Source organism: Symphalangus syndactylus, chromosome 24 (genome assembly GCF_028878055.3).
Source record: "Symphalangus syndactylus isolate Jambi chromosome 24, NHGRI_mSymSyn1-v2.1_pri, whole genome shotgun sequence".
NCBI classification, from domain to species: Eukaryota; Metazoa; Chordata; class Mammalia; order Primates; family Hylobatidae; genus Symphalangus; species Symphalangus syndactylus.
The window spans coordinates 39,428,139-39,449,835 of record NC_072446.2 but is presented as its reverse complement, the minus strand read 5'-3'; the positions used below and the strand labels follow the sequence as shown (position 1 = coordinate 39,449,835).

The 21,697-nt window shown below is 53.1% G+C and overlaps 1 protein-coding gene across 1 annotated transcript; it reads left to right on the top strand.

Moving 5' to 3' along the window:
- Positions 1–625: 625 nt before the first annotated feature.
- Positions 626–20,783, top strand: BPIFB3 (BPI fold containing family B member 3). The gene is made up of 16 exons (XM_055266771.1): positions 626–688; positions 2,146–2,271; positions 3,268–3,424; positions 5,807–5,911; positions 6,320–6,460; positions 8,220–8,283; positions 10,057–10,117; positions 10,900–10,991; positions 11,109–11,288; positions 13,801–13,854; positions 15,784–15,954; positions 16,871–16,938; positions 18,192–18,234; positions 19,039–19,102; positions 19,652–19,728; positions 20,512–20,783. The coding sequence occupies exons 2-16, from the start codon at positions 2,148–2,150 to the stop codon at positions 20,539–20,541; spliced, it is 1,431 nt and encodes a 476-aa protein (XP_055122746.1). The 5' UTR covers positions 626–688; positions 2,146–2,147; the 3' UTR covers positions 20,542–20,783.
- The last annotated feature ends 914 nt before the right edge of the window (positions 20,784–21,697 follow it).

Below are 21,697 nucleotides of genomic sequence, written 5' to 3'. Positions count from 1 at the left end.
TGGGTGCCTCACAAATGCCTGCAGTGGAGTGAATGAATGGATGCATTTCTCATCGCTGTCATCTGGACCAGCATTGGAAAGGGGACAAAACTCTGGAATTCTGGGGATACTGAGCCTTGGGAGGTCGGGATGGAGTTGATGCCCCTCCCCCAAGTGTGCCCAGAGTCCCTGTCTCCAGGCCCATAGCCCTCTCCATGTGAGGCCTGGGGTGGGGGTGGCGGAGGGTAGAAGACCCAGCAGCTTTAAGTCCCTTCTTTCCCTCCCTAGGCCTTCTCAGGCGAAGGGGCGGGGTAGGCGGGGTGGATTCTGTGCCATTGGAATGGCTCTTGGGGAGGCTTGGAGGGAGCCCAATAGGTGGCTGAATGGGTAGGTGGCAGGGCCCCACACCTCACCCCTGGCTCTGAGGGAGGTGGCTGCCTGTGCAGCCCCTACGCCTTCACTCCCATTCCTGGGCACCGACCCCAGTCCCCTTACTCGCCTCCAAGGAGGAAGGCTTAGCCCAGGCCCTCGGGGAAAACCGCAATTTGCTTCTGACATGACATATTGACGGGTTTCTGGCGGCCGTGGCCCCTTTGTGTCCTCAGAGCCGCGTGGGCATATAAGGGCCATCCCTCAGCTCGGGTGGGTGGAGGAACCGACAGGAGGCCGGGAGCCCCCACCTACCCCTTGTGGAGCTGCAGGAGCGAGGGTAAGACAGCCTGAGGCAGCCCTGCTCTTGTCCTGAAGCCCAGCCATTGACCCCACCGCCTTCTGCCCTCCCATATGAATGATGGGCATGGAAAGAACTCACCCTAGGAGGAGACTGGGGGTACCAAGAGGGTGGATGAAGAGAAAAACCATGTTACAGATCTGGGGCCCAGAGAGAGGCAAAGACTTGTGCACATTCACAGCCAGAGGGGTGGGCAGGGGATCCCTGTCCATAGGCTGATCCTATGGAGGAGAGTTACAGGAGTGCCCATTTTTCTCCTGGCCAGTGACATGCTGCTGAATTTCTATCCCCTGCCCTCTCAGCAGGGACCCCTTCTGACACACAACCATGCACAGAGGCCTTAGACATGGTCCCTGCCTTCGTGGAGTTTACAGGGAAGAGAAATGAGGACACAAATAGATGCATAATTGCAAATGGAGATCAGCACCTTAAAATAAATATTCTGGGTGATGTTTAGTGACAGATGGATTTCTTTAGACAAAGTGAAGGACGGAGGCCTCTCCAGGGAGGCAATGTTTATCTGGAACCTCAATGATAAGGAGTCAGCCATGCAAAGAACTGGGGCGGAGCCTTCCTAACAAGGAACTGCATGTGTAAAGACCCTGGGGTGGGAAGGGGCCTGGCGTGTTTAAGCTCAAGGAGGGCAAAGAGGCAGGCAGGGATTTTGTGGGTAATGGCAAGAAGCCTGGGTTTCAACCCAGGATAGCCGGGAGCCACTGAAAGGTTTAAGCAGGAGTGACAGGTGGGCATAGATGGATATGTGATTGGGTGGGCAAATAGTGAACTGCTTAAAGAAAAATCCCACTCTCTGAACTTAGCAGATTAGCCATGACCCCACCTGCCACCCCATTCCCTTCTTCAACAAGATTTGGGGTAGAGGCGGGGGAAGGAGAAAGATAGGACATGTTAAGTCTAAGTGTTGGGTGTCCCCAGTCAGCTAGACCTTCTGAAACAGCCTCATGAGCTGGTCGGAAGCAGCTCCTGGAAACAAAGCTCTCATCCTGCTGTCCTGGAGGGGGAAGCCGCTCTGTCTACAGCTGTCACTCCAGACACCCGGCCAGGCTCACTGGGCCTCTGAGGACGAAGACTTTTATGTCAGATGGACTCAGGCTTGAATTCTGACTGTCTCTGATTAGTTCTGTGGCCTTGGTCTAGTCCCCTACCCCTTTTGGTCTCAGTTTTCCCATCTGAGAAATGGAACCCAATGAGGGAGATGCTTGAAAAGTGCCTTGGAGACTTGAGTGCATTGGCAGCTGCACTGTGCCACCTGTGTGTTAGCCGTGCTTCCATTTGGGAGGAGAAGGCTTTCCTGGGAGTGAAGCTGAATTTGGGCTGTGCCAGGTGGGCAGGGAGGGGGAAGGCTGATAATGGGAACAGAGAGGGGAAAGGCTTGAGCAGCAGAAGGGTCTCAGAGTTCCTCCTTCTGCTTCTTATAGGTATGCAGCCAGCCATGCTGGGCCTGTTGTCCCTGCTTCTGCTCTGGGGCCTGGCGACTCCATGCCAAGGGCTGCTAGAGACGGTGGGCACACTCGCTCGGATTGACAAGGATGAACTCAGCAAAGGTGAGCCCCAGGTGGGCAGTCTGTGAGGGGGCTGCTGCAATGTCAATGACTCAATCTATATGCTTAGAGCATCTGCTTTAAGAGCAGATAAGAGCAGGTTGTGATTCCCAGCTGCCTAGAGAGTGCATTCTCCTGGGAGTAGCTGTGCAGGAGTGAAAGTTTCCCTTGCAGGCTTGAATGGGTGATGAATTCCCTCTTATGGGAGGTGGACTGGGTGATATGGGCTGAGGCTGTTTGGGGACTGCATGTGGCTCAGGGACAGGGACAGGGTGAGGTTGAAGAGGTCGAGAGGAGGGTGCTAGCTGGGCCAGTGTGTCTGCCTCACATTACTAGGGTAGGGGAACTGTACTTGGCATTTGGCACTACAGAGCCCAGTGGCCTGTGGTGACAGTCTCAGGGATAGAGTAGATCGGTCATGGGCAGGAAATGCTTCAGGGAGGCCCCCTGGCCTGCCCCTACTTCTACAGGGCCGTTCCTCCATCCTGCCCTTCCCATAGTCTGCACAGAGTCAGGCCTGGAGTGCCCAGGAGAGAAGCAGGGACCATCTCCTCCAACTTGATTGAGCCCTGGTGGCTGCAAGCTCGCCCTTCTTTGCCCTTCCTTTCAGTGCTGTAGGGCAGTCCAGGATCAGGAGCCCAAGTTACACTATTGACCCCAACTTAATTTGCTGTGTGACTTTGGACAAGTCTCTGCCCCTCTCTGAGCCTTAGTTTTCCCACTGGTAAAATGAAGGGGTTGTCATGAGATTTACTCATTCATTCTCCAAACACTTACTGGGTACCTCCCATGTGCCAGGCAGGGAGGGTGGCCACAGGCCCTGCGGCAGGAGTAAGAGGCTGTTATGGCTTAGTGGATTCCACCATTTGAGTGTAACCTCTGGGTTAATTCCATTTTTAAAAAGAAGCCTACTCAATCTCAGAGGAAGGAGGCAGCTGCCATAGTCCTGGGGGTGCGGTTGGAGTTTCAAGTACCTTCCTACTTCCACTCTGTCTGCAGCCATCCAGAACTCACTGGTTGGGGGGCCCATTCTGCAGAATGTGCTGGGATCGGTCACAGCCGTGAACCAGGGCCTCCTGGGCTCAGGAAGGCCGCTTGGAGGAGGCGGCTTGCTGGGCCATGGAGGGATTTTTGGCGCTGTCGAGGAGCTCTCTGGGTGAGTCCCACCTGCTGCATGCCCTACAGGAAGACTTGGCTTTGCTTCCGGGAATTGAGGAGAGATTGGATCTTTTTAATTTGTCCAATAGGCAGTGAAGGTGGTGTGGGAGGGTCGTGATCCGGGTCTAAAAATGATGACTCTACTGCACGCCTGGCAGGACAAGAACAGCAGAATGCCACTGTAGGTGAGGGTTCCAGCTCTGGGGTCAACATTAGTTACCCACTGTGTGACCTTGGGCAAGTTGCTTAGTCTCTCTGGGCTAATCTAGCTATCTGTACGGCCCCCTTTCTCACCTCCTCCAGGTGTCCGCTCAAAAGAGGTGTGCGCTGATTAACCCTTTCTTATCCCCACCATACATTTTACAGGTTTATTTTATGTCTCCTTTGCTAGACTATAAACCCCAGGAGGGGTAGGATTTTTATCTGGCTTGTTCACTATTGTGTCCCCGGGATCATAAATAGGGACACAGTGTATGCTCAAAAAGCCTTTTTTTTTTTCCTTTTTTTTGAGACAGAGTCTTGCTTTGTTGCCCAGGCTGGAGTGCGTGGCATGATCTCCGCTCACTGCAACCTTCACTTCCTGGGTTCAAGCGATTCTCCTGCCTCAGCCTCCCGAGTAGCTGGGATTACAGGCGCCCACCACCACGACGGGCTAATTTTTGTAGTTTTAGTAGAGAAGGAGTTACACCATGTTGGCCAGGGTGGTCTTGAACTCTTGATCTCAGGAGATCTGCCTGCCTCGGCCTCCCAAAGTGCTGGGATTACAGGCGTGAGCCACTGTACCCGGCCTCAAAAAGTATTTTTGAATGAATGAATGAAGAGCATCACATTATAGCTAATATGTACTAACTCAGTGACCACCTATTCAGGGTTTTCTATGTGTCTAGCACTGTGCATTGTAAATGAATTATCTCACTGAGCCCAGAGGTAGGACTATTATGAACTGCATTTAACAGGTGAGGAGATAGAGGCTCACGGCAGTGAAGTGACCTGCCCAAGGTCACCCAGCTAGGGTAGGAGAGGGGAATGTGTCTGTGTGTTTCATCACAGCCCATACTGCCTGGTCAAGTCCAGTGGAAACCAGTCTATGGCTGGTGGACAAATTAGGGGAAGGTCAAACAACAGGGCCCAGGCAAGGCTGAAGCCCAGTGTATGGAGAAGAGTCACTGCACAGGAGGCGATGGGGTACTGGGAGCAGAAGAAGGGCTGATGGGTGTTCACTTCCCTAAACGGAACATAATGCCCGGAAAGCGGGCTGGTAAATGGGGATGTTGCTCGAGGTTCGCTGTGTGTCATCCTGTGGTAGGTGTTGTCAATGTCCCTATTTTACAGATGGGGAAACTGAGGCACAGCAGCACTGTGACTTGCCCAAGCCCATCCAGTCAGTTAGTGGCAGAGCTGGAGTTTGAACCGTCTACCTTTTACTGGCTGCAGTATTAGCAGCTACTCATGGGGTGGTTGCCAGGACAGTGAGTTAATCTGTGCCAAGCAGCTGAAATACAGCCGGAGAGAGTAAGTGTTGGATAGATATCATTATTATTATTATTATTACAATATTCACGCTCCCTCCCCTCTGAAATCCGCTTTCTTGGTGAGGCTGGAGTCTCAGACATGAGCTTGGCATTGTTCGTGCCTTGAAGAGCTCCTCATAGGTGGTGGAGTCTGATAGCGAAGATCCCATGGGCTCAGGGCAGTGATGGAGGTGGCTCAGGGCAGTGATGGAGGCAGCCCGGGCAGGGTGGCACAGGCGCTCAGAGGGCATCTGCCCAAGGCAGAAAACCAGGATGGAAGGCTTCCTAGAGGAGTGCACATGAACTGGGAGGAGTCAGCAAGCTGAAGAGGGATGCAGAGTGGAAGAAGGGTCAAGGGAAGGGTGTTTCAGACAGAGGAAATGGCCTGGGCAAAGACCCAGAGGACAGAGGGTAATGACTTGTGAGGAGTCGTGTTTTGAGAACCCACTTGGGTTGCATTTGTGTGAGTGTGCGGGGCTATAGCGGGGTGCAATGTCAAGGCCAGAAACCAAACCAGAGCTGAGACTGTGGGGATGGAGTGGGAAAAACTTTAATTCCTTGAGCCTCTAGCGGTGAGGATGATAGGACATTTGTTGAGCACACACCGTACCAGGTTCTGCACTGGAATTATCTCACTTGTCTTTACAACACCCCCACGAGGCAGGAACTAGTATCGCCCCACTTTACAGATAAGAAAACTGAGGCCCAGAGAGATGAAGTGATGGGCCAAGGCTCGCAGCTGGCTCTGTGGGTTTGAGGTGAGATAGGGAACACCACCAAGAGCCACTCTGGGCGCCGCCTGGTCTGGGATGGTGGAGGCATTGGGGGTGTCTGGGAGTGAGCAACCCTCTCCCTGACTCCCATCCTAGTCTGAAGATTGAGGAGCTCACGCTACCAAAGGTGTCGCTGAAGCTGCTGCCGGGATTTGGGGTGCAGCTGAACCTGCACACCAAAGTGTACATGCATTGCTCTGGGTGAGTGTGTCCTGGGGACCTCTACCCTCCTGCTTCCTATCCCACCCCCTGCCCTGTTGGAGACTCCTACTCTGCTGTCCCCCGACTCCCACCCCTCTGTACCCCCCATTTCCTTTCACCCTATTTCCTCCCCAAGGGACTCCCAATCCTACCGATTCCCCCGTGGATCCTATGCCATTGCCCTTCCCCAGGGACTTCCATTTCGCTCTTCCTCCAGACCCGGACCCCACTGCTCAGGCTCACCTGAGAGGGTCGGGGAAGAGGGTGCAGGGAAGTGCAACATGGGGCAGGGAGGCAGAGGCTGAGAAGGGGACACAGGGCCCAGGCCACTCGCAGGGCCACCCTGGTGGGCAGGGCCAAGGGTGGGGGCTGGCTGCCTGGCCACGCCCCCAGCGTCCTTTCTTGCAGCCCCCTTGGGGCCCTTCTGCAGCTGGCTACGGAGGTGAACGTGACATCACGGGTGGCTCTGGGCGTGAGCTCAAGGGGCACGCCCATCCTTATCCTCAAGCGCTGCAGCACACTCCTGGGCCACATCAGCCTGTTCTCAGGGTGAGTCTGCAGGCTCCAGCCTGCAACCCTGACCTGCTCAGGATCATCTCGCACCCATCTGGGTGTCTCCCGGGTCTCCCTGGAGCTGCCAGCTGCGTGGGCCTGAACTCATCCTACCCCCACCTGCCGCACCAGTTTCAACCTGCTGCACAGACCGACAGATTGAGTCCCACCACTGACAGGGACTCCGGCTTAATCCATAGCTTGTGCCACCCACTCCTGGGCATTCCCCTAGTCTGGTTCATGGGATCTTGCCATCCCCTCTCCCCTAGAGCGGACCCAGGGTCTGCTGGGATCCCTCCATCTGCAGGATTTCAGCCCCTGCTCTCAGCCCATGAGACCCAACTCTGCCTCTGACTTGCTGTGTAATCTCAGGGAGACCCACTCCCCATCTCCCCACTCTGGGCCCTCGTGTCCCCATCTGTATATGTGGAGCTGGATTTGATGATTTGGAAGGGGCTATGACATCAGTCTCTTCCCAGGGGCTGGCCAGGTGGCCCTCCCTACACCTTGTTGAATCATCATTTTTTTTCTTTTTCTTTCTTTTTTTTTTTTTTTTTTGAGGTGGAGTCTCACTCTGTCACCTGGGCTGGAGTGCAGTGGCGCCATCTCTGCTCACTGCAACCTCTGCCTCCCGGGTTCATGCAATTCTTCTGCCTCAGCCTCCTGAGTAGCTGGGATTACAGGTGCCCACCACCATGCTAATTTATGTATTTTTAATAGAGACGGGGTTTCACCATGTTGGCCAGGCTGGTCTCGAACTCCTGACCTCAAGTGATCCGCCCTCCTTGGCCTCACAAAGTGCTGGGATTACAGGTGTGAGCCACCGTGTCTGGCCTCTGAATCGCCACTTTCATGGGACCATGGAGGCCCAGAAATCTCCTTGCCTAGGGTCACACGCACGGATCCGGCAGGAATGGAGAGGGGCTGTGCTCTGGCTGGGTCCAAGGCCTCTACCAGCACTCTGAGCCAGCCCACAGCTGCCTCCCACTTCTGTCTCCCCATTCTGTGTCCACCTTCCAGGCCCAATCCCAGCCCCTGCTCCATCTTTGTTGGGTAACTCTGAGTAGTGGGGGGTCATCAGGCAGTTCTGCGTTAGCTCCCAGGAACAGGGTAACTGGGTTGCTCCTGTCTCCACGAGGGCCCTAAGAAAGGGATTCCAGGCAAGGGCTCCTTAAATTCCAGTGGTTCCGTCCTGCTCCTCCGGGATGGAGGGGCCCTGGGGAGGAGTGGAGCCCAGGATGGTGTTGGTGTCCTGTGGTTGGGGCTCTGTGGTTGCCATCCTGCACCCCCATGGTCTCCAAACAGACCTGAGCCCATCTACATGCACTTATCCTCAGGCCATCATTCATTCATTCATTCATTCATTCATTCAACAAATACTTGTTGAACCCCCACTCTGGGGGCTCAATAACAACCATTGTCCTAGGCCTAAATATCTCTTGTCTACAAACGTTAGAGGGACAAAGGAGACAGACATTTGTCAAGCACAGATTTCACACCAGCCATATACACACTCCCATGTAACCCGGGCAGCAGCAGCTCTCTAAGGTGGGCATTGTACAGTTGGGGAAAATGAAGCCATCCCCTGGGTCCCCTCAGGAGGAGGAGCCAGGGTTTAACTCAGGTCTCCAAAGCCCCAGCCAACCCCACCCCCAAAAGAAGAGACAGGAGAAATCCAGAGCCCCTAGTGTCCACCCGACCCTGTCATCTGGGTTGAACCTGGCAGCCTCACCCACACGTGTCTCCCTCTGCTCAGGCTGCTGCCCACGCCACTCTTTGGGGTCGTGGAACAGATGCTCTTCAAGGTGCTTCCGGGACTGGTGAGTGTGTGGGCCGTGGGCCAGCATGCCCTCTCCCAGGACTGGGCCTCTTCCCCCCCCGGTTTTGGGTAAAGTTCGGCGCCAGGCAGGATTAGGCTGTACTTCCCTTCCACACCCACCCGGTAATCCCATCCGGGCCTGCTGACCCGCCTTCCTGGAGCGCCTGCTAGTCTGGGGGTGGATGACACGATCCTTTTGGCCTGGGTCCCCTGCTCCCAAATCGGAGGCTCCTCTTACCCCCTGCTCTGTTTCTGCCATTTGTATTAGTACTGACTTTATGTTTTTCTTTAAATTAGCTTGAAATGAAAATTGGATCACTTGATGGTTTTAAACTGAGCCCTGTGCTTGACAATCATGTCTAGAAAAACACATGTACCTTTATTCATACATCATAATTAAACATATTAAGATTAAAGGATGCCTGTCCATGGCCTGCCCCAGAACATCCTGGCTTCCACACTCGAGAGAGCTGGTCTGGCCCAAACCCCATATCACCGAGGAAGAGGGGAGTTGCCACATAGACAGCAAAGGGCAGTCAGGCCTCCTGACCCTACGGCCTGGCTGGCTCTCCCTGTGCGTTCTTGTGAACGCTGCTGGGGGCAGCAGAGGAATGGGAGCCTAGGGTTGGCAAAACTGCCCTGGGCTTGGGGAAGCCAGTTGGGAAAAGCAGCTTAGCAGGAGGAGGGGCCTCTAGGCAGGACCATGTCAGGTAGGTTTCCACCAGGGCATGAGGGTATATTTCAGTTGCAGCCCCTAACTTAGTCTCTGGGGCAATTGGCCAGCAGCTAGGTTTTGTGTGATACAAAGACGTTTTGAAAATGAGCATTCATTGCCAACATTCAGCATTAAGGATTTCTCGTAACAGTCCAGATTTCTGGATTCTGTTGTGCAATCAGCCACCCTGGCTGCCTGATACCTCCCTCCTGTAAGTGGGAAGTGCCTCTGGTACCTCCCAGCTGGTGCTCAGAGGGTTTGCTTTCTCCACCCCCAGCAGAGTGCCTCTGGTCTCCTCTCATTTCTGTGGCTTGCCTGACCCCAGAAGTCCTGGAGTTTGGGGCCCCCACTTGACATGTAACAGCCCTCTTTTGTCTCTCTGAATACAGCTGTGACCTTGGACAGGTCACCTTCTTCTCTGGCCTCAGCTGGAAGGTTAAGGGGCTGGACTGCATCCTCTCTGAGGCTCCCACTCCAGTGGGCTATGGGATTCAGGTTCTGTGATTCCCTGACTTGGATTCCGAAAGTCGAACCACTTGCTCCCTGTTCTCCTAGCACAGGGGTTAGGAACGAACACGTGGTGATATGCAGAATGGACATTCCAGATCCAGGCCTGACTCTCTGGGTGGAGAAGAGGAGGTGCCCCTCTGTGGGGTCTTGATCCTAGGCTTCCCAGTGCCCACGTAGGATGGCAGGGGATGGCCTGTGAGTTTATGGGGAACCAAAGCCGCTTTTGCCTCCTCAGGTGAAGGCCTTGTCCACATGCCCAAACCAGCCCCTGAAATGTGTCTCCCATTGTCCCCCAGCCACCTTTAGGGGTTTTCTAATGGGGCTCTTGTAACCAAGGGAAGACAGCTTGGGGGCCACTCAACCCTCTGACACCTCAAACTCCAGCCCCTTCCCTGCCTCCCACCTGTGTGTCTTCTGTCTGTCTCTGCTTTCTGCCTTGCCTTGGTCCCCAGCACCACATAGCAGCAGATAGCAAAGCATTTAAAGAACATGCAGCTGTCCTCACAGCGAGCTCTTCTTTGCCCTGTAACATCTGTCTCCCTGACACAGCTGTGCCCCGTGGTGGACAGTGTGCTGGGTGTGGTGAATGAGCTCCTGGGGACTGTGCTGGGTAAGTTAGGGCTCAATGCCCTCCTCTTTGCCCCTTCTACCCCTCTCTGTATGGCCCCAGTGGGGTAGGGTACTAAGGGGAGCTGGAAGCGGCAGGATCTCGGGGTCCTTCAGTTCCTTCTCACACTGACAGGCTGCCCCTTTGAGGAGCCTCATGGAGGAGGCCTGAGCTGAGGCCACCTAGCAGGGCATACAGACCCAGAACCATCGATTCTCTCTATGTTGGGTGCTGCAGACCAACATTTACTGAGCACCTGGTGTGCGCTTAGCACTGTCAGAAACAGCGGGAAGATATGATGATTACCTGGTCAGACTAGATGACTGAGGCCCAGAGAGCTCAAGTAGGGAACCCAAGGCCCCGCAGCCATAGCAGACCCCAGTCTCTCTGTGCCTTATGGAGACACAAGTGCCTTCTGTGTTCATAAAATGGGTTTGGGAAAATATAAAAAGCACAACCAGGAAAAGAATAGAAAACTTGGGGCCGGTATGTCTCTACAGGTGGTGTTATGTAAGGCAGGAAGGGTAGCAGTGTGTTAGTGGCACCAACTCTGGAAAACGTGAATCCTGGTTTTGAATGCCGTGACTGTGTGGCCTTGGCCTGGTGACTTCCCCTGTCTCTGAGCCTCAATTTCCACATCTGTAAAATGGGGATGACAGTAGCAGCCAAGTGAATGCTTAGTAGAGTGCTAGGCATTCAGCAGACACTCAAGAAATGGAAATAGGGGCTATTATGATTGGGAACTGGGTTTATGGGGTCATTCTTGCCCCCACTTTCACATGCAGGCCTGGTGCCCCTTGGGGCTCTTGGGTCCCTGGAATTCTCTCTGGCCACATTGCCTCTCATCTCCAACCAGTACATAGAACTGGACATCAACGTGAGTAACCAGAGGGGCCTCTCCTCCTGCTGGGGGTGGCTACATAGGGAATGCCAGATCAAGGCAGGTGGGTGAGCACCTCAACACCCTCCTTGGCCCTGTTTCCTGCCCCTGCAGCCTATCGTGAAGAGTGTAGCTGGTGACATCATTGACTTCCCCAAGTCCCGTGCCCCAGCCAAGGTGCCCCCCAAGAAAGACCACACATCCCAGGCGACAGTGCCTCTGTACCTCTTCAACACCGTGTTTGGACTCCTGCAGACCAACGGCGCCCTCGACATGGACATCACCACTGAGCTGGTGAGTGTGGTGCCCGGGGGATGGGGATGGGGGCTCCTTGCCCTGCTGTGCCTTGGCATTGCTAGTGTTGACCTAGGCCCTGAGGTCAACACTTGCTGAGCCCTCTTCTCTATAATAAAAGGGAGTTGAACAAGTTTAGAGTGTGTATACTGCTGTCGTCCACTCCTGTACTTAGGGGAGACATTGCTAATCGATCGTGGTCCTCTACCTGGTTAAACCTGACTGGGACTTCTGAATCCTTCTCAACTTGGCACTCCAGGAGGTCACTTTCAATTGGTCAGGACTGACATATGGAATGAAGCCCACTTTCCATCCCTGTATCAGATGAGCCTTTCTAGAGTCTAAGCACTAAAGTGTGAACCACTAACATCTCCACTGCTTTCTCAAGAGCAGATTTGAGTGGGAGAAAAGAAAACTAGGCAGGGTGGCTCATGCCTGTAATCCCAGCAGTTTGGGAGGCTGATCTGGGAGGATCTCTTGAGCCCAGGAGACACCCCATCTCTACAAAAAATACAAATATTAGCCAGGCATGGTGGTGCATGCCTGTGGTCCCAGTTACTTGGGAGGCTGAGGTGAAAGGATCACGTGAGCCTGGGAGGTCAAGGCTGAAGTGAGTTGTGATTACGCCACTGCACTCCAGTGTGGGCCACAGAATGAGACCTTGTCTCAGAAAAAGAGAAGGAAGGAAGGAAGGAAGGAAGGAAGGAAGGAAGGAAGGAAGGAGAGAAAGAGAGAAAGAAAGAAAGAAAGAAAGAAAGAAAGAAAGAAAGAAAGAGAAAGAAAGAAAGAAAGAAAGAAAGAAAGAAAGAAAGAAAGAAAGAAAGAAAGAAAGAAAGCAAGCAGGCAGGCCGGGCGCAGTGGCTCACGCTTGTAATCCCAGCACTTTGGGAGGCCGAGGCGGGTGGATCACGAGGTCAGGAGATCGAGACCACGGTGAAACCCCGTCTCTACTAAATTACAAAAAAATTAGCCGGGCGTGGTGGCGGGCGCCTGTAGTCCCAGCTACTCAGAGAGGCTGAGGCAGGAGAATGGCGTGAACCCGGGAGGCGGAGCTTGCAGTGAGCCGAGATTGCGCCACTGCACTCCAGCTTGGGCGACAGAGCGAGACTCTGTCTCAAAAAAAAAGAAGAAAGAAAGAAAGAGAGAGAGAGAAAGAAAGAAAAAAAGAAGAAAGAAAGAAAGAAAGAAAGAAAGAAAGAAAGAAAGAAAGAGAAAGAAAGAAAGAAAGAGGAAGGAAGGAAAGGAAGGAAGGAAGGAAGGAAAGAAGGAACGAAAGAAAGGAAGGAAGGAAAGAAGGAACGAAAGGAAGGAAGGAAGAAAACTAGGGTTGGATTGTACCAAGAGTTACCCAAATATTTGTTCTGCAGCTTCTAGTACCTCCCAACTTCCATTCTGTCCATTCTGGCCCCTCTGACATCCTGGAAAGCCCAGACCCCAGAAGCCCCACCCAGAGGCATTTCTTTTGGTCTCAGCCTGGGCTCCCCACCTGTAGCTCAGGCCCAAGGAAACGGGTTGGTCACTCATTTCTTGCAAGTGGGATCCAGACAGCACTCTGAAGGCCTCTGGGAGGCTGGAACAGGACCCTGAGCTGGGGAGAGGGTGTCTTCCAGCTGGAGGATGGGGGCAGTCATAGCCAGGCAGAGACTCTGCATGTAAGAACGTGCATGTCTGAGCGGCCTGCAGATGTGGGTGTGTGTATAGGAGCATTGGGTATTTGCATATGAGCATCGTGGCAAGAGAGAGGAATGTCAGAGGCCTCGTCCTGGTGCTGCGTGTATGCTTATCCTGTGTGAACAGGGTTGTTCTGAGAAGTGGGCATGTGGAGTTCGGTGGTGGGGGGGTCTCAAACATCAGGGCCCTCGAAGGCTGGGCCATCATCAGTTAGCAGCCTGATGGGACCATAGTGAACTGGGGACCCTGTGCCCCATTTCTCAGGCAGTTGCCACTCAGCTGCCACAAGGGGAGGGGGTGCAGGCTCAGTGTGACCAGATTTTCCAACTCTTTAGCCGGAAACTGAAAAATTTACGTATGACTTCCTGATTTATAAATACTAGAAATAAATTCATAGTTTTTGAAAATACTATTTGGGTAAAAGGCAAAAAGATCTGGGGTCTGATCTCTGGGCCTTTAGATCGTGAGCCTTGGCAGAGTAAAAGGTTTTGAAGTTAGCCTGCCCAGGTTCAAATCCTCGTGTCACCACTTACCAATTGTGTGACCCTTGGCAACAGCCTCAGTGTCTCCATCTGTTAAATGAGGGCAATGGTAGCACCCACCTCTTTGAGCTGTTGTAAAGGTGAAATGAGCAAAGGCATGCAGAGCCCCTAGCATCTGCCTGGCATGCAGCAAGTGCTCAGTAATCACTAGCTGATAGAACAAACTTGAGTGTTTGTAGTGATATATGTATGAAATTGGCAGGGTGGGAGGAAGAGTGGTGAACAAAACTGCTCTGTGTGCTGAGGGATTCCTGTTCTGTCTCTGTGTTCACCAACCCTCTCTCCCACTGGGGGTCCAGGTTCCCAGTGATGTCCCACTGACAACTACAGACCTGGCAGCTTTGCTCCCTGAGGTGAGTGATGCTCTCATGGGTTTTGATCGTCGTAGCTCTTTCCTGATGACCATGAATGGACTCCAGAATCTTTCTCAATACAGCTCTCCAGGGAACTGCAATTGAACAGTTGAGTCCAAATTCACACTAAAGTGTGAATGACTAACATGACATCCTTTCCTGATAGCAGATTTTGCTTAGAGAATAAAGGATTAGGGCTTGACTGCCCCAGAAATCAATTGGGCATTTATCCTATGGAAATTGTTTCTGTAGCACATGAGGACAAAAGTCTTTTCAGGTTACTGAGCTCCCTCCTTCCAACTGCCTTACTTCATCCTGACCTTAATCTTCAATGTCCCCACAGAAAAGACTCAGGGCACTTGTCTTGGAGAGGAAAGAAAAGGGAGAGGGTCAGGTAGGTCTCACTAGTGGACATGAGTACATGACTTCAAATCCTGGCCTCAGCTTTCCCATCCTTCAACTGGGGCTGGACCAGCTGCTTTCCAGCTGTGAGAACTGGAATTCGTACTGAAGTTAAAATGTCTACTACAAGGTCCTTATGTAACAGCAGGTTCTGAAAGAGGTTGGAAAGAGGCCTAGGCGGCCTGGGTTCTCACCAGAGAGGATGGAAATGGAAGCTGGGTTTGGGGGCACAGAGGACAAACTCTGTGAGTTCTTGAAGGTGGTGATTCAAAGCAGTCTGGATGAATGAGGTCGAGGCCTCAGCTTTCCAGAGTCCCTTGACTAAAGGGCCTAGGAGCCTCGTGGAAGGGATGCGATTGGAGTCAGACACTCAGAAGAACCTCCAGAGAGTAGGAGTGGAGAGGGACATGGGGCAAGCGGAGATGGCTGGGGAAGGGGTATCCAGAAGCAGCAAGCTGGGCCTGCCCCTCTAGCATGGGGAAGCTGGGCTTGTCTCTGGAGGCTGAATCCTTTGGTCTCCATTTGCTGGCCTCGCAGCTTTAGAGCCCCATGTAGCTTCAGATTCTGTGGCATGTGAGGGTGGAATCAGGCGATTCCTGGTCCTGACGATCCTGCCACTTGGAGATTCTGGGCTTGAGGAAGCTTAGACTCAAATTCCAGCAGGCAAGTGTCCCAAGGGACATAATTATGTGTTCCAAGCTTCTGTGGTTCTGTAATTTCCTTAGTTTCATGATGTTGCAATTATAAGACTCAGAATTTCCTGATTGTGTGACTCATTTAGGCAGTCAGCGTATATCCACTGAGCACCTATTGTGTAACAGGCCCTGCAATGGAACAAGGGCATACCTGCAGCTGGGGCTGCACAAAGGGCAAAAGGTGAAAAGAGAAAAAGCTTCTGCACTCAAGGGGTTGCCATTCGGCTGGAGGTGACAGACATCACAAATAAACAAAAACAGAAACACTATCAGAAGGTGGAAGAGCATGGAGTGGTGAAGGTGGCTTAGGAGTGCTGGCTGGTGCTTTTAGACAGGGTGCTCTGCAAGGCCTCACTGAGGAGGTAACATTTGAGTGAAGGAGGTGAGTGAGGGAACTTTGCAGTTTCTGGGAAGATATTTCCAGGTAGAGGGAGCGGCAAGTGCAAAGGCCCTGGTGCCTGCCGGGAGCATCCCTGGCAGCCACGTGGCCTGTGAGTCTGGAGGGACAATGCAGGGCAGCAGTGGGTGGGGGGGGCGGGGAGCAGGTGAAGTGGAGAGGTGGGCGGGGGATGGAGGACACAGAGCCTGTGGCCTCGGGGAAGATTCTGATTCTGCGTGAGACAGGAAATCTGATTTGGCAGTCTTGCAGGTCGGTGTCCCCACACCTGAGTGTCAGCCTCGTGGGGGCTGAGACCAGGCTTGTGTGGTTCAGGCTGTAACCTCATTGCCCAGCACGTTGCCCGGTGCCTGGTGGGTGCTTAGTGATTATCTGCTGACTGACTGACTGACTGTAGTCCTTGGGCATCTAAGTTCTGCCCTTGCATTTCTCCAGGCCCTGGGGAAGCTGCCCCTGCACCAGCACCTCCTGCTGTCCCTGCGGGTGAAGGAAGCTCCCACGGTCACACTCCACAACAAGAAGGCCTTGGTCTCCCTCCCAGCCAACATCCATGTGCTGTTCTATGTCCCTCAGGGGACCCCTGAATCCCTCTTTGAGCTGAACTCGGTGAGTGGTCAAGGGGTGGGTGGGGGACAGGCATTGGGGTTCCAAATGGGGGTGACCATCTCCAGGACTGTGGAGGTACCGTCCCCCGATTTCAGGGTGGGAGCCCCATATAGTCCAGCAGAGGAAGCCCTCCCACCCGCCACAACCATTGTCATCATCTGGGCTGAGCCCCAAGCCCCTGCCTCAGTTCCTGCCTGCTCCCTCCTGTCATATCTGCCTGGGCCTATTTGGGCTGCCCATGCTGCTTCTTTGGGACCTCAGGCATTGCTCCCCATCTCCCCAGCCTCTATCTGTCCAGCTCTCCCTGACGACCCTCCGGCTTCCTCTGACCCTCCTGCTCCAGTCGGCTTCCTTCACCCCACCTCTGCACACATCTGGACCAAGGCAGTTCCCTCCCCCGACCCTCCGCCTTGGCTCCCCATGGCCAAACACCTGAGCCTGACATTCATTGTCCTCCTGCCCCATCCTTGCCTTGCCCATCCTTATCCCCTAAGCCTCAGCTATTCAGGTCTACCAGGTCCTCCCTCCCTGGCTTGTCTGTGCTGGATCCACCACCTGGAGTGCCATCTTCCCCTTCCTTCCACTAACTCCTCATCTTTCAAGATTCAGCTGTTACCTCACTGGAGAGGCCTTCCCTCACCGCACCGCAGGCATGCTTGAGGGGCGCTCCAAGCTCCTGCAGCCCCAGAGCTTCCTCTCCTGCAATACCAATTGCCCTCAATTTTAATACTGTGGTTCTCTACTGTTCAAGAGAACAGCAAAACCTTCAAATTACCTCCTCAGAGCTCAGCACGGACTCTGACACACAGTAGGGCCTCAGTAAGGGTTAGTGGACAGAACAGATGGATGGAGGCAGACCCATCCTCAAGCTCCTTCTGCCAATTGGGGGTGACCTCTGCCTGCTTTGCCCATGCAGGTCATGACTCTGCGTGCCCAGCTGGCTCCCTCGGCTACCAAGCTGCACATCTCCCTGTCCCTGGAACGGTAACATGGGATCCTGGGGACAGGATCTTGTTCTTGTCTTTAGGAACAAGAATTAGGGGCTGACAGGATCCGCCTCCTGTTTCTTGAGCATTAACACAATTCCAGGTGTTTTTCCATCATCCTCCTTGCCTTCAGGACCCGCCAGGGAGGAGACAGTGTTAGTCCATGTTATAGACAAGGAATCAGGGGCTCAGAGCAGCAGGCTCAAGAGTGGGCTTCTTCCATGGCACCCTTTTGCTGCTGAAAACCTGCCTCTGAGAGATAAATCTGCCACCAGGATGTGGAGTCCAAACTCCTGGGTTATCAGCCCCAGAGGCTAACCAAGAGACAACCCGCCTTGAGTGTCAGGAAGTGCATTGTTATTTATGCGGACTTGTGACTTCTCTACTCTCCTCACCCCCGTGGTAACTAGGCATCCATCATGATAATCATAATGACCAGAATGATGGTGTTGATGACAGTCCTTCATCTACATGCACAGTACTTTGCAGTTTGCAAAGCACTGTGCCAGCCCAGGCTCACACGGCAGGCTGTCCCTAGAGCAGGTCTGCAGTCTGGGCCTCAGTGCTGTCACCATGGAGAGGCCCCGGACTGTTTGTCCCTCCCCTGGCAGTAGGGACTTTCCTGGAGATTGCTGAGGCCTGACGTCCTGTGCCACAGGCACCCAGTTCTCCTCTGACTCCATCTTAGCACCCCCGCAGGCTCCTCAGGCTACTGCTGCCCCCTGCCTTCCATTGTTGCCCCATCGCCGACTTTGATGGAGGGCCTCGCCTGCTGCCTGGGTGTACCTCCGCTTCTTGATGGCAGTTCACGCCTCAGTCTTTTAGGAGGTAGAGATGTGTGCCCAGGCTCTGGCCCTGAATATGCACTTGGGCCAGATATAATCCATCAGTGAGTTGCTGCCTTGAGTGAGCACCTGCTGTATGCAAGGCACTCTGTGTCCAGTGCTCAGTCTGGGGGAGGGTCACTCCTCTGAATGGTTCAGCCACCTGCTCAGGGTCAAATAGCTGGGAGTCAGACAAAGGCGCCAAGGCTAGAGGTGGTGGTCAAGATGCCTCAGAAGGGAGGTTAGGTTCTTTTGGGTCCATTTTACAGGTAGGAAAACTGAGTCTCTGAGTCAAGGCTGGATAGAGGCAGAGTGTTGGGCTGGTAACCATGTTTCCTGATCCTGAGAGCTATGGTGGGGCAGGCTGGGGGTGGGACAGGGCTGGTTGGGGTAGCGGGGGCCCCAGCATCTCTCTTCTCTCCACCAGGCTCAGTGTCAAGGTGGCCTCCTCCTTTACCCATGCATTTGACGTAAGTTCCTGGGAGGGTGAGGGGCTTGGCGGTGATGGGAATCTTCAGGTGTGGCATGGAAAGGGGGTGGCCATGAGTCATGGGCCACATGGCTGAACTGACCTCGGGATTGGGCTCTGCCCCAATAAGCCAGAGTGGGCAAATATCAGGGTGTGTGTGTGAGAGAGAGCGGGGGTGGGGGGCAGTGGGGAAAGAGAGAGAGAAACAGTGATCATCTTAGGAAAGTGAATCTCATGATCTTTCACGGTCTTGGAACCTCACAAAGTTGTGGACATCTAGAACCTCACAAGGGTCCATCATTCTGGAGCTTCTCCCAAGTAATAAGTTTCCCAAACTCAGAAAGTTCCGTTTCAGAGCTCACAGAGCCCTGAGGTTCCTGCTTCTTACAGAGTTCTGAGGTTCTGGAATCTCACCATGGGCTCAGGTTCTAGAACATTCTCAGAGTCCCTAAACTGACAGGACTCTAAGGTCAGACCCCATAGACTGGAGCTGGGCACATTTCCTTCCCTCTTTCTTAGGCACTGCCCACCTCCAGCCCCAACAGAGTCTTACAGGAAGGCACTTCTTCCAAGCTCATGGGGCCTGGGGTAAAGCCAGCCTAAATCACAGAATCTCTTTTGGGGTCACTGGTGGACAGCCCAGGCCACCCCCAAGTGCCCTGTGCCTGGCTGAGCTGTGTCCTCAGGCTTGGGGGAGGCTGAGGCAGCTGGGCCCCTGGGTTTCTCTCCCTGGGAAGGGGATGCTGCTGCCTGCAAAGCCACACCCCAGAGCACCACCCCCACCACCCTGTGTATTCTGTTGCAGGAATCGCGTTTAGAAGAATGGCTCAGCCATGTGGTCCGGGCAGTGTATGCACCAAAGCTTAATGGTATGGCAGGTTTTGCTCTCTTGGACACATTGAGTGTCTGAATTTGGGATTGTCTAGTCTGTTGCCTCTCTTTATGGTTCTGATGGGGACACTGAGGCCAGAGAGAGAGGTCGATCCTCATTTGCAAGATGTAGAAACTGAGGCACCAATTTTTCCATTTAAATAACATTGATTAGCACCTACATACTGCCAGCCTATGGACTTCAAGAGCTGATCTGACCTCAGTCCTGCCTTAAGCTCCCACAGTCTAGTAGGAAATAATCATATAAAGAAATTATTAGAATATAGATGACCCAGAGTGTGTAAGGGATTGATGAAGCCTTTAGATGGCTTGACACAGGGGCACCACTGACACAATGCAGAATAGGGACATTTTTGTTTGGGTGTAGGACAATGAGTAGGAGTTTGCCAATAAGAAGCTGATTCCCTGAGAAGAGAACTGGCTGGCTAGTGAAAGTGAAGGAATAGGGTCAGCAGGGTCCGAGGGTCCCTAGGGCCCAAGACCTCTCCACCAACGTACCTTTGTTTTCAATGATTCTTTCTTCACAGTGGCCCTGGATGTTGGAATTCCCCTGCCTAAGGTTCTTAATATTAATTTTTCCAATTCAATTCTGGAGATCATAGAGGTGAGCCTTCTCTGCAGATATGGCCCAGATGGGCCTTAAGCTTGTCTCTGGAAAGCCCTGCTTGAAACTAATGAGGGGAATGCTTTGCTTCATCCTCTTGTCTTTCCCTGACCCATTTTCTAAATTTCTCAGTGAGTTACAAATTACCTAACTTAGGAATGGCAAATATATGACATGTATGCTACCACTCCTCCATTTCTTGCCCATGGCAGACATCATCAATCAATCACAGAGTTCTTTCCCATTGGATTCAGACACATGTCTGGCCTCTGGAATGGAACCTAAGATTCACTCACAGAATCACAGTTCCCCTGGTCCAACAGCAACAAATACATATGCTGTCTCTCCCTTATCTTGTGTCTGCAGCAGATATGACCAATGGATCATGACACTTTTTCTTGTGGAATATTGATATGGCCTCACAATCCTTTTCAAATCAGCCCAACTTTGGGTGGTGGAATAGCTCTAGGAGGTGGGCAGAGCAGAGAGTTCTGTACCCATTTCTCAGATGAGGACCAAGGCTGAAGTAGGTCAGATTTCTGGCCCAAGGTCACACAGTAAATTAATAGCAGAAATGGCACTTGAACTTGAGTCTATTAAGTCCTCAAGTCAGAGCCTGTCCCACACTGGATGTCACTTTTTCATCATTCATTTATTCATTTAATGAGTGCCTGCTGTGTTCCAGGTACAGGGCCAATCCCAGGGCAGGGGAGAAAAGATGGCTGCAGGGATGGGGCATTGCAGAGACTCAGGGGTGTAACCAAGAGTGATTGTTCCTTACAGAATGCTGTTGTGCTGACCGTGGCATCCTGAGGCTGAGACATGGCCACCAGCCTTCCCTGTTGACTACTAGAGACCACCTGTCTACTCTGCCTCAATTTTCCTTCCAGTCTCTAGCCGATGTTGGTGACAGTAAAAATGCCCTCTGGCCCTGAAGCACTACTCCAAGTTTGGGGTGGGAACTGCCTGGCTAATCATAGAACTGCCTCAGAGAGAGCTCTGGGGCCTCGGTAGCAAGCCCTGAGCTTTCAATAAATGACTCCTTTATCTCGGTATCTCCTGGCTGGTTTATTCCCCAGTCACATAGGACTTGCCTTGGCCTTTGCCTCCAGTGCCCTTCTTAGCTCCAGGTAGGAGCTTCTGGGAGGTGAGGGGACTCAGGGCCTCGTCACTGTAGCTTTGAGTCCCAAACAGACCTTGTTGGCCTGGGCAACCTCTGTGTCCTGTTCTGCCTTCCTCTCTGTCCCTGCCCCCCTTGCCTCCAGCTCTCTCTCTCTCTCTCTCTCAATACTTCTACTCTTCACTCTCTTTCTCTCTCTGAGTCTGCCTTTTTCTCTGTTTCTGACTTTGGGATGCTTATCAGAAGTGACATCTGAGCTGAATTTTGAAGGGAGAATAGGAGCTTTCCAGGGAGCAAGGATGAGTGAGACTTGTTTTTGTCCTGTGGTGTGGGGGAGTCCCTATTGGCTGCACATCGGACATGGACACAGCTCAGAACAGAGCTGTGCCAAACGCTCTTGGTGCAGATGGGGAGACTGAAGCCAGAGCAGGGCTTGGCTGGCCCCGGTCCACACAGTGGCAGAGTTGGGATGAGAGACCAGGGGTCCTGTCTCTAGGTCCTGGGCTTCTCCCCACTGCTTAAGATGGGCACTTTTGGTGAAAAATGTCCCCAAGTTGGCACTTACGGATGGCCTGAGTGAAGAAGTGCCAACCAAGTTTTGATAACTGGCTCAGAGGATTTGAGGCTAGGTGATAGGCAGGGGAGACTTGGAGCTCATCTGAAGGTTTGTCCACCACTCATTCATTCAGCCAACCAGCCAGCCAGCCAGCCTCCCATCCATCCATCCATCTGTCCATCCATCCATCCCCCCTCCCATCCAGCCTCCCATCCATCCATTTATTCATCTACTACCTTCCAATCCAACTGCTCCTCTATCCATCTATCCATCCACTCACCCTCCCATTTAGC